The 16732-nt window shown below is 47.4% G+C and overlaps 1 protein-coding gene across 1 annotated transcript in view; it reads right to left on the reverse strand.

Moving 5' to 3' along the window:
• The window catches only part of DMAP1 (DNA methyltransferase 1 associated protein 1), a gene marked incomplete in the record, with an annotated part of 87469 nt that overhangs the window by 34879 nt on the left and 35858 nt on the right, over positions 1 to 16732 (reverse strand). Inside the window, 3 exon segments of the mRNA XM_073593984.1 lie at positions 4668 to 4835; positions 9668 to 9826; positions 11005 to 11200. Of these exon segments, the coding sequence (XP_073450085.1) occupies positions 4668 to 4835; positions 9668 to 9826; positions 11005 to 11200 (523 nt within the window).

Raw genomic sequence — 16732 nt, forward strand, 5'->3', positions numbered from 1 at the left:
TAATTTTTGTTTATAGTTTTTTTTATAAAGATCTCCTGCTTTTTTTTAAAAAAAAATTCTAATGCTCTCCATATTGTTTTTCGTTTTGTGTGTCAAGTCAACCACAACATCATTATTATCTTGTATTTTTTTTAACCTCGAGGAGGTTGGTCTGAAGAAGCCATACGGCGAAACATGTAGAAAACATGAACGTGATCACAGTAAATCATTGTCAATATTAGGATGCCTTGCACACATCCATGGCCATGACTATACTGTGTGCACTGGTTTTATTGATGTTGTTCATTTAATAAAATTTGTATATATATATATTTTTTTTACATTATACATTGTTGTCTTCAATGATTTGCACTCTAAATTGGGAGTGGAAGGCTGTGACTCCTCCGGGGTAGGTCTGTCCATTAAAAAAGGTCAAAGTCACCCTTTACATAAACTTGGTCCTAACGTAATTCCCGGCAGGGCTGGTGCAAGGATTTTTGACACCCTAGGCGAAACCTCATTTTGCCGCCCCCGCCTTGGCTCTGCCCCTTTTGTCCTGCCCACGTATACCCCACCTTTTTAATGAAGCGCCCATCAAATGCAGCCTACCAGTGCCCATCATTGAATGGTTGCTTGTCTCCACACAGAGACAGAGACACATACACAGTCCTCCGTCAGCACTGTGCCTCTGACACTATGTGCGAACGGAGCGGTGGCTGCCTGTGGATGCTGAGACTTAGTTGCTTGCTGCAGTGAGAAGAGAGTAGGAACACCAGTGGCCGGGCGCCCTAGGCAGCAGTGCGCCCTAGGCGGCTGCCTGGTTTGCCTAGTGTTAGCACAGGCCCCGATTCCTGGACATGTGCTGCCACGAAAAGGCCACTGAGCCGCCTTCTTTGAAGATACCTACAAATGATCATTTCTTTGGATGTCCTAAAATGAGGCTTGGTGGCCATTTTGTTGTAGCCCATATCCTGGAAATAAAATGCCCCGTTTTATTTCCACTCACATTTGGCTACCAGAAAATGGCCACGAGCCTCCTTTTTAGGACATCCAACGAAATTATCATTGTATTTATCCTCAATGAAGGCGGAGCCTTCAGGAATGGGGGTATTTTTTAGATAGGCTTCATGGGTGACAGAAAAGGTCTACAGGTATGGAAATTAAATGAAACAATATTTTTACAAATATGACAGTGTATTTTAAACTAGTGGGGTCCCCTGGTCTTGGTGCCAGGGACTTTCTGACTGGCAGACAGGAGACCACAGATACGGATCCATGAAGGGGAAGGCGTGGAAGCATGCTTGTGGCCTCTGCAGCTATTCGGTCCATGAAGTCCTACATCCATCTCTTCCCTGGATGGAGCAGAGGAAGTGTCCACACCCAACGGAGCCAAGCAAGACTCCAAAGATGGCATAGATTCTAGCAGAGGTCATGACTCCAGACCGTCTGTCGGGGGCCTCTCATTGGATGCTCTGTAGGCAGCACCGTAACCATTAATATGCTGGAGTGTGTAAGTAGGGGAGTAACTAGATGTTATTCCCAACCTGTGCAAAAAAGTGTCATTTATATTAATATTCGTTTTAAAGGGCTGCTCGTTGTGAGGTTAAAACCTATTCAGTGGAAATCAGTGATGAACCGCGCACCTTGTAAATAGATATACAATATAGAGCAAAATGCAATATCAAAAAACAACCACTAGATGTCCCTAGTGGACGAATTATACAAAATGCATAAAAGTGCAAAATAAATAAATGTGCATTGAGATTGCCACCTAATGTTGCCAGTGAGTGGCAGATAGTCAAGTGCAGTGTCCAAAAAACCCATTCAAATGTGTAATATGTAGAGTTGCATCTATACTAGTATCAGTATTGATGCCGATACCGAGTATTTGCAGAAGTATCGGTACTCATGCAAATGCACCAATACCTGAAACCGATACTTTCAGGCTCGGCTCTTTGAGCTGTCAGCGGGTCTCCCCAGAGTTAAAGAAGTCCGCTAATTGGAGCTGTCAAAAAATAATTTTTTTTTTTTTAAAAAAGCAGCCGGAAATGTTTATTACCAACATTGCTCAGCCCTGAAACACTAAAATAAAAAGAAACATTGTTTCTTTTTGTATATTTCTATATCTGCAGATCAAAGGGATGAACAAATGTTCCTCTGTTTAACCCCTTAATCAGGCCCCTTTCACACTGGGGCGGTAGGGGGCGTTGGCGGTAAAACAGCGCTGTTTTACCGCGGTATTCGGCCACTAGCGGTGCAGTTTTAACCCCCCGCTGGCGGCCGAAAAAGGGTTAAAACCACTCATACAGCGCAGCTATAGCCGCAGTATAGCTGCGCTGTCCCATTGATCTCAATGGGCAGGAGCGGTTTAGGAGCTGTGAATACACCGCTCCTTCACCGCTCCAAAGATGCGGCTCGCAGGAGTTTTTTTTCTTCTGCCAGCGCACCGCTTCAGTGTGAAAGCCCTCGAGCTTTCACACTGAACAAACAGCGGAGGCTGTTTAGGGTCGGTTTGCAGGTGGTATTTTTAGCGCAATAACGCCTGCAAACCGCCCCAGTGTGAAAGGGGCCTTACCCTTCATCTGCTCTAATCAGCCTTAATTAACTCCCTATTCTCCTCCATTTAATTATTATTTTCCTGCTTTTTTTTTCTTTTGTTCACATCTATTTTATAAACGATGAACAATTAAAACTTTTTTTTTTTTTGTTTGCTTTGTTAGTGAATATTTTTACACATATATATTAACATATATTTACATATTTCACATTGAAAAAGCGCTAAATTAAAAAAAAAAAAAAAAAAAAAAAAAATCAATTTCATTTCATTTGTAAATAACTTTTCAATGCTTTGTACCATTGCTGACAGCTGAAGTTAAAACAAAACAGTTGTGGTAAGTATCCGTATCGGCGAGTACAAAAAAAAAAAAAAAAAAAGTAAATCAGTACTCGTACTCATTGTAAAAAAAAAAAAAAAAAAAATGGTATCGGTCCATTCCTAATAATATTAATAGTCCAAAAACTTTCATCAAGTGATTTTCAAAGGTGCAAAGATCTCATGGATCCGACAATCAAGAGACTGAAATTCTTCCTCCACCAACACCGATCACTCAGCCTACTCACCAGATTTACATGACCCCCCCCCATTACAGGAGTCATATACAGCAAGTGGATACTAGATGTTCCCGTTGTCTGTCTCAGTAATGAAGCCTCCAGGACCACATAGGAAAGAGAGACACCCACCGGATCTCCGGACATCAGGGAGGGATGCAGAAAAGAAAAACAGTCTCCCTCGGTGAAGTACGTAGGTCTTTTCTTAAATAATTGCCTCCAGGATTTCTCCAGAGCCTCTCCCATCTTTTGGAACTCCCTACCCCAATCTGTCCAACTGTCCCCTAATCCCTGAAAACCCTTCTCTTTAAAGAAGCCTATCCTGCTTCTAACTAATACCATTTTACTTCCTCCATCAGCTCATCCCTCCCACAGCTATTACCTTTAGTACCAATTGATCCTCCCTTTTTAGATTGTAGGCTCTAATGAGCCGGGCCCTCCGATTCCTCTTGTACCAAAATTGTAATGTAACTGTAATGTCTGCTTTTATTTTGTTAAGCGTTGCGCAAACTGTTGGCGCCATATAAATCCTGTATAATAATAATAAAAATAATTTCTAAAAATCCACTTTACAAAGTGTACAACGTTAAAAAACGAGGTGGAAGCGGGCACGCCGTTCTGCGATCCACTATGGGCGGAAGTGACCTGTCACACTCGACCACGCCCACTGCGTTTCGTCATTGTTTCCCCAGCACGTGACCCCCAATGACGTCAGAGGTGCTGACGAAATGCACTGGATGTGGTCGAGCGCGACACGTCACTTCCGCCCATAGAGGAACGCAGAACGGCACCACAAGGAGACGGTTTCTTTTCTGCAATCCCTCCATTGATGTCCGGTGGGTGTCTTTCTTTCCTAATGGGGCCCTGGAGGCTTCATTACCGAGTCACTGAGATGAACAACAGGAACGTCTAGTATCCACTTGCTGTATATGACTCCTGTAATGGGGGGGGGGGGTCATGTAAATCTGGTGAGTAGGCGTAGTGATCAGTGTTGGTGGAGGAAGAATTTCAGTCGCTTGATTGTCGGATCCGTGAGATCTTTGCACCTTTAGAAATCACTTGATGAAAGTTTTTGGACTAATATTACACATTTCAATGAGTTTTTTTGGACACTGGCTATCTGCCACTCGCTGGAAACATTACGTGGCAATCTCAATGCACATTTATTTATTCTGCATTTTATGCATTTGTATAATTCATCCACTAGGGACATCTAGTGGTTGTTTTTTGATATTGCATTTTCCACTATATTGTATATCTATTTACAGGGTGCGCGGTTCATCACTGATTTCCAATGTGCTGGAACCCCTCAGTACAGCATGCCACCCCCCCCCCCCATGACTCTAGATCCAGGCATGTTGCACCGCAAAGCAACTTAGCTCCGGCTATGATCCTAGGCCTCAGATACTCACAGACTCAGCTGCTGGGTGGCAGGAGTTGGGTGACTAAATCACTGTAGGATAAAAGGTGAAGCTGCCTGCTGCAGACTGATGGAATAAATGGGGGAAACCTTTATAGGATACCCCCCCCCCCCGAATGTCATGTGTCCTATTGATAGGGTTGCCAGTAGCCCCGCCCACCTGCTCCGGCGTCCGGCTGTACAGCCTCTCCAGCTGCTCTTTCCTCCGACGTTCGTGAGTGGCATCAAACACCGGGCTCTTCAGCTCTGTCCCGGGAGTGGCACGAACGTTTCCCAGCTTGGCACAGATGCTGTAATAGCGATCTTTCAGGTCTTCTGTTGACCTTTTCTGTTAAAAGAAATTAAAAAAATTAAAAAAAAAAAAAAAAAAAAAAAACCACAAAACACACAAGAGAAAGTAATTGTAACATGCACGCTGGGAAATCCGTATTGTTCCAGGACACAAAACCAGGGAAACCCGCGACAGACACCTATTCAGAGGACTCTCATACCAGGCCAATTCTGACACTCCTCTCCTACATGTAAAAATTATCATTTTTTTTGCTAGAAAATTACTCAGAACCCCCAAACATTATATATGTTTTTTTTTTTTGTTTTTTGTTTTTTTAGCAGAGACCCTACATCAGGGATCCTCAAACTACGGCCCTCCAGCTGTTGCGGAACTACACTTCCCATGAGTCATTGTAAACCTCTGACATTCTCAGACATGATGGGAATTGTAGTACTTGAACAACTGGAGGGCTGTAGTTTGAAGACCCCTGTCGTAGAGAATAAAATGGCAGTCATTGCAACTTTTTCTGTCACACGGTATTTGCAATTGGCAATTTTTCAAACGCGTTTTTTTTCTTTTTTTAGGGGGACGGTTTCATGAATAAAAAGAAAAAAAAAAAAAAAATACACACACAAGAAAAAACAAAGTTCTTTTTGTATAATGAGAAAGATGATGTTACGACGAGTAAATAGATACCCAACATGTCACACTTTAACATTGCACAAGCTCGTGGAATGGCTCCAAACTTCGATAGTTACAAATCTCCATAGGCGATGATTTAAAAGTTTAACAGGTTACCAGTTTTGAGTTACAGAGGAGGTCTAGTGCTAGAATTATTGCTCTCGCTCGAACGTTCACGGCGATACCTCACATGTGCGGTTTGAATGCTGTTTACATATGTGGGCGCAATGTACGTATGCGTTCGCTTCTGCGTGCGAGCTCACGGGCACTTTAACCCCTTCAATACCGGGCACTTTCCACCCCCTTTCTGTCCAGGCCAATTTTCATGTTTCAGTTCTGTCACATTTTATAATGACAATTGCGCGGTCATGCAACACTGTACCCAAACAACATTTTTATCATTTTGTTCCCATAAATAGAGCTTTCTTTTTGGAGGTATTTGATCACCTCTGCGTTTTTTTATTTTTTGCTAAACAAATAAAGAAAAAAAAAAAAAAAATTTTTTTTCTTTATTTTTGTTATAACGTTTTGTAAATAAGCAAGTTTGCTGCTTCACTGATGGGCACTAAAATGCAGCACTTATGGGCACTGATAGGGAGCACTGATAGGGAGCACTGATAGGGAGCACTGATAGGGAGCACTGATGGGCAGAACTGATGGGCACTTATAGGCGGCATATCTGAATGATGCCGGCAACTGCACCCGCCATTCAGATATCGCCACTCAAAGTCCAGGACATTTTTTTTTTTTTTTTTTTTAGCAGAGAACCTAGAGAAAAAAAAAAAAAAAAGGCGGTTGTTGCAATTTTTTATGTCACACAGTACTTGCACAGCGATTTTTCAAACGCTATTTTTTGGTAAAAAAATACACTTTCATGAATTTGAATGCAAAAAAAAAAAAAACAAAAAACCCCACAATATATTACTACAATTTTGGATCAAATATAAAAAGATGTTACGCCAAGTAAATAGATACCAAACATGTCAGGCTTTAAAATAGCGCACACTCATGGAATGGAGACAAACTAGGATACTTAAACATTTCCATAGGTGACACATTAAATTTTTTGTTTTCTTTTACAGCTTACCAGTTTAGAGTTACAGAGGATGTCTAGCGCAAGAAAGCGCTAGAATTATCACTCTCGCTGAAATGTTTCGCGGCAATACCTCACATGTGTGCTGCAAACATCGTTTACATATGCATGTGCGACCTACGTATGCATTTTCTTCTGTGCGCGAGCACAAAGGGACAGGGGCACTTTAAAAATATTTATTCTATTACTTTAATTTTTTCGTCTATTTAATTTGTTTATTTTTGATCAATATTATTCCGATCACAAGAAATACAAACATCCCTTGTGATAGAAATAAAGCATGACAGGTCCTCTTTATGGAGACATCTGGGGGGTCTCTCCTCTACCCTTGAAAGTGTGGAAAAAAAAAAAGGCAGTGACGTCATGCCGTTGTACCTGCTCTCCTAGACCAGGGGTCTCCAAACCTTCTTTAAAAGGGGCCAGTGTACTGTCCTTCACACATTAGGGGGGGGGGGGGGGGGGGGGGGAGAAATGTGACCATTGGGAGTAGAAAATGTCCCGACATCAGTAGGGAAATAACAATGCCCCATCTTTGGTGGGAGAAATGGTACCCCATCGTGGGCGTCATTGGGAGGAATGGTACCCCATCGCGGGCGTCATTGGGAGGAATGGTACCCCATCGCGGGCGTCATTGGGAGGAATGGTACCCCATCGCGGGCGTCATTGGGAGGAATGGTACCCCATCGTGGGCGTCATTGGGAGGAATGGTACCCCATCGTTGGCGTCATTGGGAGGAATGGTACCCCAACGTGGGCGTCATTGGGAGGAATGGTACCCCATCGTGGGCGTCATTGGGAGGAATGGTACCCCATCGTGGGCGTCATTGGGAGGAATGGTACCCCATCGCGGGCGTCATTGGGAGGAATGGTACCCCATCGCGGGCGTCATTGGGAGGAATGGTACCCCATCGCGGGCGTCATTGGGAGGAATGGTACTCCTTAGTGGGAGGAATTGTGCTCCTTACTGGGAGGAATTGTGCTCCTTCATTGATCTCAGTGGGGGAGGGATTATGCCCCATTGTTGGCATCAGTGGATAAAATAGTGCCTCAAGGGCTAGATAAAAGCAAGCAAAGGGCCACATCTGGCCCCCCGGGCCGCAGTTTGGAGACCACTGTCCTAGACCATAGAGATGACCAGGGACCTTCTGGTTCTTGTCCAGCTCTATAATAACCCGGCAGCATAGCCAGATTGGATAATGGGCTCCCCAATCGCACGGGAGAGCCCGGAGAGGCACCGGTGGGCAGCGGGAGGGGGTGCCCCCTTCTGACATCCATGAAAGCAATCCAGTGGCCAATTAGCTGCAAGGATTGCTTTTAGATGAAAAAGGGCATCACTGTCTGAAAAAAAAAAATAATACCGTGGTTATGGTATACAGCTGCAGCCATAACCTCGGTATAACCACTTGAAGCCAATCGCCTACAAGTACCTGATTTGACGGCAAGTGGATCGTGTAGGTGACAAGTTTCTTTAACCATTTGCCAACCGTCCTTCATCAGTTTTACTGCTACAGGACGGCCGCGCAGGATTATCTATATACACGTGATCCTCCATTTCCAGGTATCAGGCGTGAGTGTGTGCTGCCGGAATCTCATCCCCGCTGTGCTTCTATACAGGGACAGCTGATCAGCGGGTCCCGCTAACCCCCCCCCACCGGCACCCAATGATCATTGTGTACACAGGCGGATCGCCGTTCTGTCAGTATGGAAGGCATGGATCCTCTATCCCTAGTATAAGCACCTCCCCCACTACTGTAAAACACTGGCTAGGCACACAGTTAACCCTTCAGGGGGTTATCACCCCCTGATGTTAACCCCTTACCAGCAAGTGTCATTAGTACAGTGACAGTGCATATTTTTTAGCACTGATCTCTGCATTAGTGTCACCGTGTCTCTGCACAAGTGTCAGGTTGTCCGCCACAATATCGCAGTCCCGCTATAAGTTGCTGATTGCCGCCATTACTAGTAAAAAATAAAAAAATAAAAAATATCCCAGAGTCCTTCAGATCACAGATCGGGGTAAAGGGCCAATCACAGCGGTCCTTTAAAACGTTATTAGCTGTGTCCAATGACAGCTGTTTACGAGGTAAACAGAAACCAGTTATCGGCATTCCTTTCCTCACACTGTCAGCATAAGGAAAGGAGAGGAGAGATGATAAGTCCGGCTTGTGTAAAAGGGACATGTACACCGATAATCAGGGCACCGATTATTACTGTACTGATTATCCGTGCAGTCCCACCAGTGCTACTAATCAGTGCAGAATCATCAGTGTAGCCCACCAGTGCAGCCTCACCAGTGCAGCCTCACCAGTGCAGCCTCACCAGTGCAGCCTCACCAGTGCAGCCTCACCAGTGCAGCCTCATCAGTGAAGGAGAAAAAAAAAAAATTACCTGTTTGCAAAATTTTATAACAAACTATAAAAAAAGTTTTTTCAAAATTTACAGTCTTTTTTCCGTTTGTTTAGCAAAAAATAGAAACCTCCAGCGGTGATTAAATACCACCAATAGAAAGCTATTTGTGTGAAAAAAAAATGATAAAAATGTCCTATGTGTACAGTGTCTTATGACTGCGCAATTGTCATTCAAAATGTGACAGCGCTGAAAGCTGAAAATTGGCCTGGGCAGGAAGGGGGAGGGGAAAGTGCCCAGTAGGCAAGGCGTTAAATTCTGATGTCACCTCTGTCCTCTGTTTAAGTGGCCTGAACACAGGTTGTGCTCGGTTAGCTTCTTCTGCGACCGAGGCGGCTGGAGTGTGCCTGTGAACCTGGAAGTGCTCAGAGCCGAGTGTTTCTGGGGGTTCACATGAACAAAGGGAGATGAGTGAATGGATGTTTTCAGCCACTCATCAGTTATGGAGGTCCCAGGCACCCAGGAAGGACAGGTAAGCCCGGGACACACGGCAGGTGGGGGGGAGAAGAACATTACTTGTACCACATATCTGGCGTCTGGGAAAAAACTCCCGTCTATGACAGCTTCCAGTATTAGAAGATGTCACTTCTGTAGTAATAGTACGGCCGCTGCATACGGCTCGTCTCCTGTTTCCATTTGGACCAAGCTTGGTGCGACTGCAATCTTTTTCCTGCAGCCCCGCCCACACCTGTCCTATCCAGGCGACTTACCTTGTACTGCTGGTGATCGTAGCGATCGTGGATGACGATGAAGCGCAGATCAAATCGGTGGCAGAGGTCAAAGAGATGGTCGGTCTCAGCCTTTGTCCAGCTGTCATCGTGGAGGTACATCTGATATTCCTGCTCTGAGTACACGGGAACCTGAACTGTCTGCAAAAGGAAATACACAAATCATTAGAATATGAAGTGTGAGCTCTTCAGGGGAGGAAGTCAGCTGGAAATGTTTCAATATAAGGAGCCTCATTTTCATCACACGGGTTTTGCATCCCGAAGTCTGTAGGAGTAGAAAATCTGTTGGAAGGAGGTCAGATAAAGAGGAAATTTGTACCCCTCGGTGAATTCTAAGTGATCTCATAAGCAGTGGCGGCCCGTCCATTAGGGGCCCCCCCATCCGTGCGTCCGTCCCCCTAATCTACATACAGGGTGCCGGACCATGGATTCCACGTGATTAGAGCCCGAGGCTCGAATAGGCTTCGAAAAAGGGGTGGGCTTTGGGCGCAGAGCATTGCACTCCGATCCAACCCAGGCGTGTGAGAATAGCGAACGAATATTCACCATTCGGCACAGTGGTGGAGTGGGCCGGCACAGTGGTGGAGTGGGCCGGCACAGTGGTGGAGTGGGCCGGCACAGTGGTGGAGTGGATAGCACTGTCACCTCACAGCAAAAAGGGTCGCTGGTTCGAATCCCAACCACGACACTACCTGCCTGGAGTTTGCATGTTCTCCCTGCGCCTGTGTGGGTTTCCTCCGGGTACTCCGGTTTCCTCCCACACTCTAAAGACATGCTGGTAGGGTAATCGGATCCTAAATTGTCCCTAGTATGTATGAATGTGAGTTGGGGACATTAGATTGTAAGCTCCTTGAGGGTAGGGACTGATGTGAATGTACGATGTATATGTAAAGCGCTGCGGAAATTGACGGCGCTATATAAGAAACAAATAAATAAATATTCTCACACTGATTCTCCTCCCAGCCATTTAGGAAGGGGGTCGTGAGATGCGTTTCCTGATTGACCGAAAAGGAGAAGCAATGGTATTGGCCAAGGGGGAGGAGGAGGAGGAGGAGGAGGAGGAGGAGGAGGAGGAGGAGGAGGAGGAGGAGGAGGAGGAGGAGGAGGAGGAGGAGGAGGAGGAGGGAGGAGGAGGAGGAGGAGGGAGGAGAAGCAAGGGGGAGACTGACAGACCCACCCGTCACCACTCCAGGGAAAAAAAAAACTATATTTAACTTGTAAACAACAAATCTGAGAAGGAGGCTCGGTCCCTAAGTGGTTACAGATGCAGGGAGCCAAACGCTTCTAAAAAGAAAAGTCCATAAGACGGACTGACATACTTTATTAAACCTGGCAAAGGGGTAGTCCTTGCCCTCCTCGGACGCCCGCCTCCAGTGGTAGAAGATGGCTCCGTCTTTCCTGGCCGGGTTGGTAAAGGGCATCCACTTCCACGGTCTCACCTTCTTACAGCCCAGCTTGGCTTTCACCGTTCGGTAGCCATGAGTGGTGTCACTGGGGAGGAGCGGAGGACCGTCTCTGTGAAAAGAGAAAAAAAACAACAATCGCCATCAGCGCTCAGCCTGCGTTCCAATATGAGATCTTCCAAAAAATATATCAACTGTATTCGGAGAGAATGAGCCGAGAGCAGCCCTGATATGTGGAACCCTGGAGGACTTCTAAAGTCTACCAACGGGGAGCAAATAGAAGATGAGGGAAGAATGTCCGTCTACTGCCCCTCAGTCACAGAATGAAGAAGATGAGGGAAGAATGTCCGTCTACTGCCCCTCAGTCACACAGAATGAAGAAGATGAGGGAAGAATGTCCGTCTTCTGCCCCTCAGTCACAGAATGAAGAAGATGAGGGAAGAATGTCCGTCTACTGCCCCTCAGTCACAGAATGAAGAAGATGAGGGAAGAATGTCCCTCTACTGCCCCTCAGTCACACAGAATGAAGAAGATGAGGGAAGAATGTCCCTCTACTGCCCCTCAGTCACACAGAATGAAGAAGATGAGGGAAGAATGTCCGTCTTCTGCCCCTCAGTCACACAGAATGAAGAAGATGAGGGAAGAATGTCCGTCTACTGCCCACCAGTCACACAGAATGAAGAAGATGAGGGAAGAATGTCCGTCTACTGCCCCTCAGTCACAGAATGAAAAAGATGAGGGAAGAATGTCCGTCTACTGCCCCTCAGTCACAGAATGAAGAAGATGAGGGAAGAATGTCCGTCTACTGCCCACCAGTCACACAGAATGAAGAAGATGAGGGAAGAATGTCCGTCTACTGCCACTCAGTCACAGAATGAAGAAGATGAGGGAAGAATGTCCGTCTACTGCCCCTCAGTCACAGAGAATGAAGAAGAAGAGGGAAGAATGTCCATCTACTGCCCCTCAGTCACAGAATGAAGAAGATGAGGAAAGAATGTCCGTCTACTGCCCCTCAGTCACAGAATGAAGAAGATGAGGGAAGAATGTCCGTCTACTGCCCCTCAGTCACAGAATGAAGAAGATGAGGGAAGAATGTCCGTCTACTGCCCCTCAGTCACAGAATGAAGAAGATGAGGAAAGAATGTCCGTCTACTGCCCCTCAGTCACACAGAATGAAGAAGATGAGGGAAGAATGTCCGTCTACTGCCCCTCAGTCACACAGAATGAAGAAGATGAGGGAAGAATGTCCGTCTACTGCCCCTCAGTCACAGAATGAAGAAGATGAGGGAAGAATGTCCGTCTACTGCCCCTCAGTCACAGAATGAAGAAGATGAGGGAAGAATGTCCCTCTACTGCCCCTCAGTCACAGAATGAAGAAGATGAGGGAAGAATGTCCGTCTTCTGCCCCTCAGTCACACAGAATGAAGAAGATGAGGGAAGAATGTCCCTCTACTGCCCCTCAGTCACAGAATGAAGAAGATGAGGGAAGAATGTCCGTCTACTGCCCCTCAGTCACAGAATGAAGAAGATGAGGGAAGAATGTCCGTCTTCTGCCCCTCAGTCACAGAATGAAGAAGATGAGGGAAGAATGTCCCTCTACTGCCCCTCAGTCACACAGAATGAAGAAGATGAGGGAAGAATGTCCGTCTACTGCCCCTCAGTCACAGAATGAAGAAGATGAGGGAAGAATGTCCCTCTACTGCCCCTCAGTCACACAGAATGAAGAAGATGAGGGAAGAATGTCCGTCTACTGCCCCTCAGTCACACAGAATGAAGAAGATGAGGGAAGAATGTCCGTCTACTGCCCCTCAGTCACACAGAATGAAGAAGATGAGGGAAGAATGTCCGTCTACTGCCCCTCAGTCACAGAATGAAGAAGATGAGGGAAGAATGTCCGTCTACTGCCCCTCAGTCACAGAATGAAGAAGATGAGGGAAGAATGTCCGTCTACTGCCCCTCAGTCACAGAATGAAGAAGATGAGGGAAGAATGTCCGTCTACTGCCCCTCAGTCACAGAATGAAGAAGATGAGGAAAGAATGTCCGTCTACTGCCCCTCAGTCACACAGAATGAAGAAGATGAGGGAAGAATGTCCATCTACTGCCCCTCAGTCACAGAATGAAGAAGATGAGGGAAGAATGTCCGTCTACTGCCCCTCAGTCACAGAATGAAGAAGATGAGGGAAGAATGTCCCTCTACTGCCCCTCAGTCACAGAATGAAGAAGATGAGGGAAGAATGTCCGTCTTCTGCCCCTCAGTCACACAGAATGAAGAAGATGAGGGAAGAATGTCCCTCTACTGCCCCTCAGTCACAGAATGAAGAAGATGAGGGAAGAATGTCCGTCTACTGCCCCTCAGTCACAGAATGAAGAAGATGAGGGAAGAATGTCCGTCTTCTGCCCCTCAGTCACAGAATGAAGAAGATGAGGGAAGAATGTCCCTCTACTGCCCCTCAGTCACACAGAATGAAGAAGATGAGGGAAGAATGTCCGTCTACTGCCCCTCAGTCACAGAATGAAGAAGATGAGGGAAGAATGTCCCTCTACTGCCCCTCAGTCACACAGAATGAAGAAGATGAGGGAAGAATGTCCGTCTACTGCCCCTCAGTCACACAGAATGAAGAAGATGAGGGAAGAATGTCCGTCTACTGCCCCTCAGTCACACAGAATGAAGAAGATGAGGGAAGAATGTCCGTCTACTGCCCCTCAGTCACAGAATGAAGAAGATGAGGGAAGAATGTCCGTCTTCTGCCCCTCAGTCACACAGAATGAAGAAGATGAGGGAAGAATGTCCGTCTACTGCCCCTCAGTCACAGAATGAAGAAGATGAGGGAAGAATGTCCGTCTACTGCCCCTCAGTCACACAGAATGAAGAAGATGAGGGAAGAATGTCCGTCTACTGCCCCTCAGTCACACAGAATGAAGAAGATGAGGGAAGAATGTCCGTCTACTGCCCCTCAGTCACAGAATGAAGAAGATGAGGGAAGAATGTCCGTCTTCTGCCCCTCAGTCACAGAATGAAGAAGATGAGGGAAGAATGTCCGTCTTCTGCCCCTCAGTCACACAGAATGAAGAAGATGAGGGAAGAATGTCCGTCTACTGCCCCTCAGTCACAGAATGAAGAAGATGAGGGAAGAATGTCCGTCTTCTGCCCCTCAGTCACACAGAATGAAGAAGATGAGGGAAGAATGTCCGTCTACTGCCCCTCAGTCACAGAATGAAGAAGATGAGGGAAGAATGTCCGTCTACTGCCCCTCAGTCACAGAATGAAGAAGATGAGGGAAAAATGTCCATCTACTGCCCCTCAGTCACACAGAATGAAGAAGATGAGGGAAAAATGTCCATCTACTGCCCCTCAGTCACACAGAATGAAGAAGATGAGGGAAGAATGTCCGTCTACTGCCCCTCAGTCACAGAATGAAGAAGATGAGGGAAGAATGTCCGTCTACTGCCCCTCAGTCACAGAATGAAGAAGATGAGGGAAAAATGTCCATCTACTGCCCCTCAGTCACACAGAATGAAGAAGATGAGGGAAAAATGTCCATCTACTGCCCCTCAGTCACACAGAATGAAGAAGATGAGGGAAGAATGTCCGTCTACTGCCCACCAGTCACACAGAATGAAGAAGATGAGGGAAGAATGTCCGTCTTCTGCCCCTCAGTCACACAGAATGAAGAAGATGAGGGAAGAATGTCCGTCTACTGCCCCTCAGTCACAGAATGAAGAAGATGAGGGAAGAATGTCCGTCTACTGCCCCTCAGTCACACAGAATGAAGAAGATGAGGGAAGAATGTCCGTCTACTGCCCCTCAGTCACAGAATGAAGAAGATGAGGGAAGAATGTCCGTCTTCTGCCCCTCAGTCACACAGAATGAAGAAGATGAGGGAAGAATGTCCGTCTACTGCCCCTCAGTCACACAGAATGAAGAAGATGAGGGAAGAATGTCCGTCTTCTGCCCCTGAGGCTGGGTTCACACTGGTCCGACAAACGCTCCGACATTGGGAGCTCATGTCGCATGACGTGTGAAATTTAGTGTTTCCCTATGGGAGCCGTCCTAACTGGTCCGACACAAGTCGTTCCGACTTTAGAAATGCTCCCTGTACTACTTTGGTCCGACTTTGATCCTACTTCAGCCTATAGACTATCATTGAAGTCGGATCAAAGTCGGATTGCCGTCTTGCATGATCCGACTTCGGCACGCGACTTGTGCTCAGATGTTCTTGAGGGGGAACTCCGCGCCAAATTTTAAATAAAAAACCGGCATGGGTTCCCCCTCCAAGAGCATACCAGGCCCTTGGGTCTGGTATGGACCTTGAGGGGAACCCCCTACACCGATAAAAACGGCGTGGGGGTCCCCCCCAATCCATACCAGACGCTTATCCGAGCACGCAGCCCGGCCGGACAGGAATGGGGGTGGGGACGAGCGAGCGCCCCCCCCCCCCTCCTGAACCGTACCAGGCCGCATGCCCTAAACATGGGGGGTTGGTGCCTTGGGGGAGGGGGCGCGCTTCGGCCCCCCACCCCAAAGCACCTTGTCCCCATGTTGATGAGGACAAGGGCCTCTTCCCGACAACCCTGGCCGTTGGTTGTCGGGGTCTGCGGGCGGAGGGCTTATCGGAATCCAGGAGCCCCCTTTAATAAGGGGGCCCCCAGATCCCGGCCCCCCACCCTATGTGAATGAGTATGGGGTACATGGTACCCCTACCCATTCACCTAGGGAAGTGTCAATAAAAAAAAAACACAGTACACAGGTTTCAAAATTAATTTATTGGGCAGCTCCGGTATCTTCTTCCGACTTCTCCCGGTGTTCCGCCTCTTCTCCCGGGCCCCGCCGCTATCTTCTTCCAGCTCTATTGCCAGCGAGGGGCCCGGTCTGCTGCCGCTGTCTTGTCGCCGCTGTCTCGCCGCTTCTTCTCTTCATCTCTTCTTCCGATGTTGACACAACGCTCTCCCCGGCTGGAATGCTCTCTGTGCGCTCTGCTCTGACTTATATAGGCGGTGACCCCGCCCCCTTATGCCGTCACAGTCTCTGGGCATGCTGGGACTGGGACGGCATAAGGGGGCGTGGTCATCGGATGATGACCACGCCCCCTAAAACGTCACAGTCCCAGCATGCCCAGGGACTGTGACGGCATAAGGGGGCGGGGTCACCGCCTATATAAGTCAGAGCAGAGCGCACAGAGAGCATTCCAGCCGGGGAGAGCGTCGTGTCAACATCGGAAGAAGAGATGAAGAGAAGAAGCGGCGAGACAGCGGCGACAAGACAGCGGCAGCAGACCGGGCCCCTCGCTGGCAATAGAGCTGGAAGAAGATAGCGGCGGGGCCCGGGAGAAGAGGCGGAACACCGGGAGAAGTCGGAAGAAGATACCGGAGCTGCCCAATAAATTAATTTTGAAACCTGTGTACTGTGGTTTTTTTTATTGACACTTCCCTAGGTGAATGGGTAGGGGTACCATGTACCCCATACTCATTCACATAGGGTGGGGGGCCGGGATCTGGGGGCCCCCTTATTAAAGGGGGCTCCTGGATTCCGATAAGCCCTCCGCCCGCAGACCCCGACAACCAACGGCCAGGGTTGTCGGGAAGAGGCCCTTGTCCTCATCAACATGGGGACAAGGTGCTTTGGGGTGGGGGGCCGCAGCGCCC

This window comes from Aquarana catesbeiana, linkage group LG07 (genome assembly GCF_042186555.1).
Source record: "Aquarana catesbeiana isolate 2022-GZ linkage group LG07, ASM4218655v1, whole genome shotgun sequence".
Lineage (NCBI taxonomy): Eukaryota > Metazoa > Chordata > Amphibia > Anura > Ranidae > Aquarana > Aquarana catesbeiana.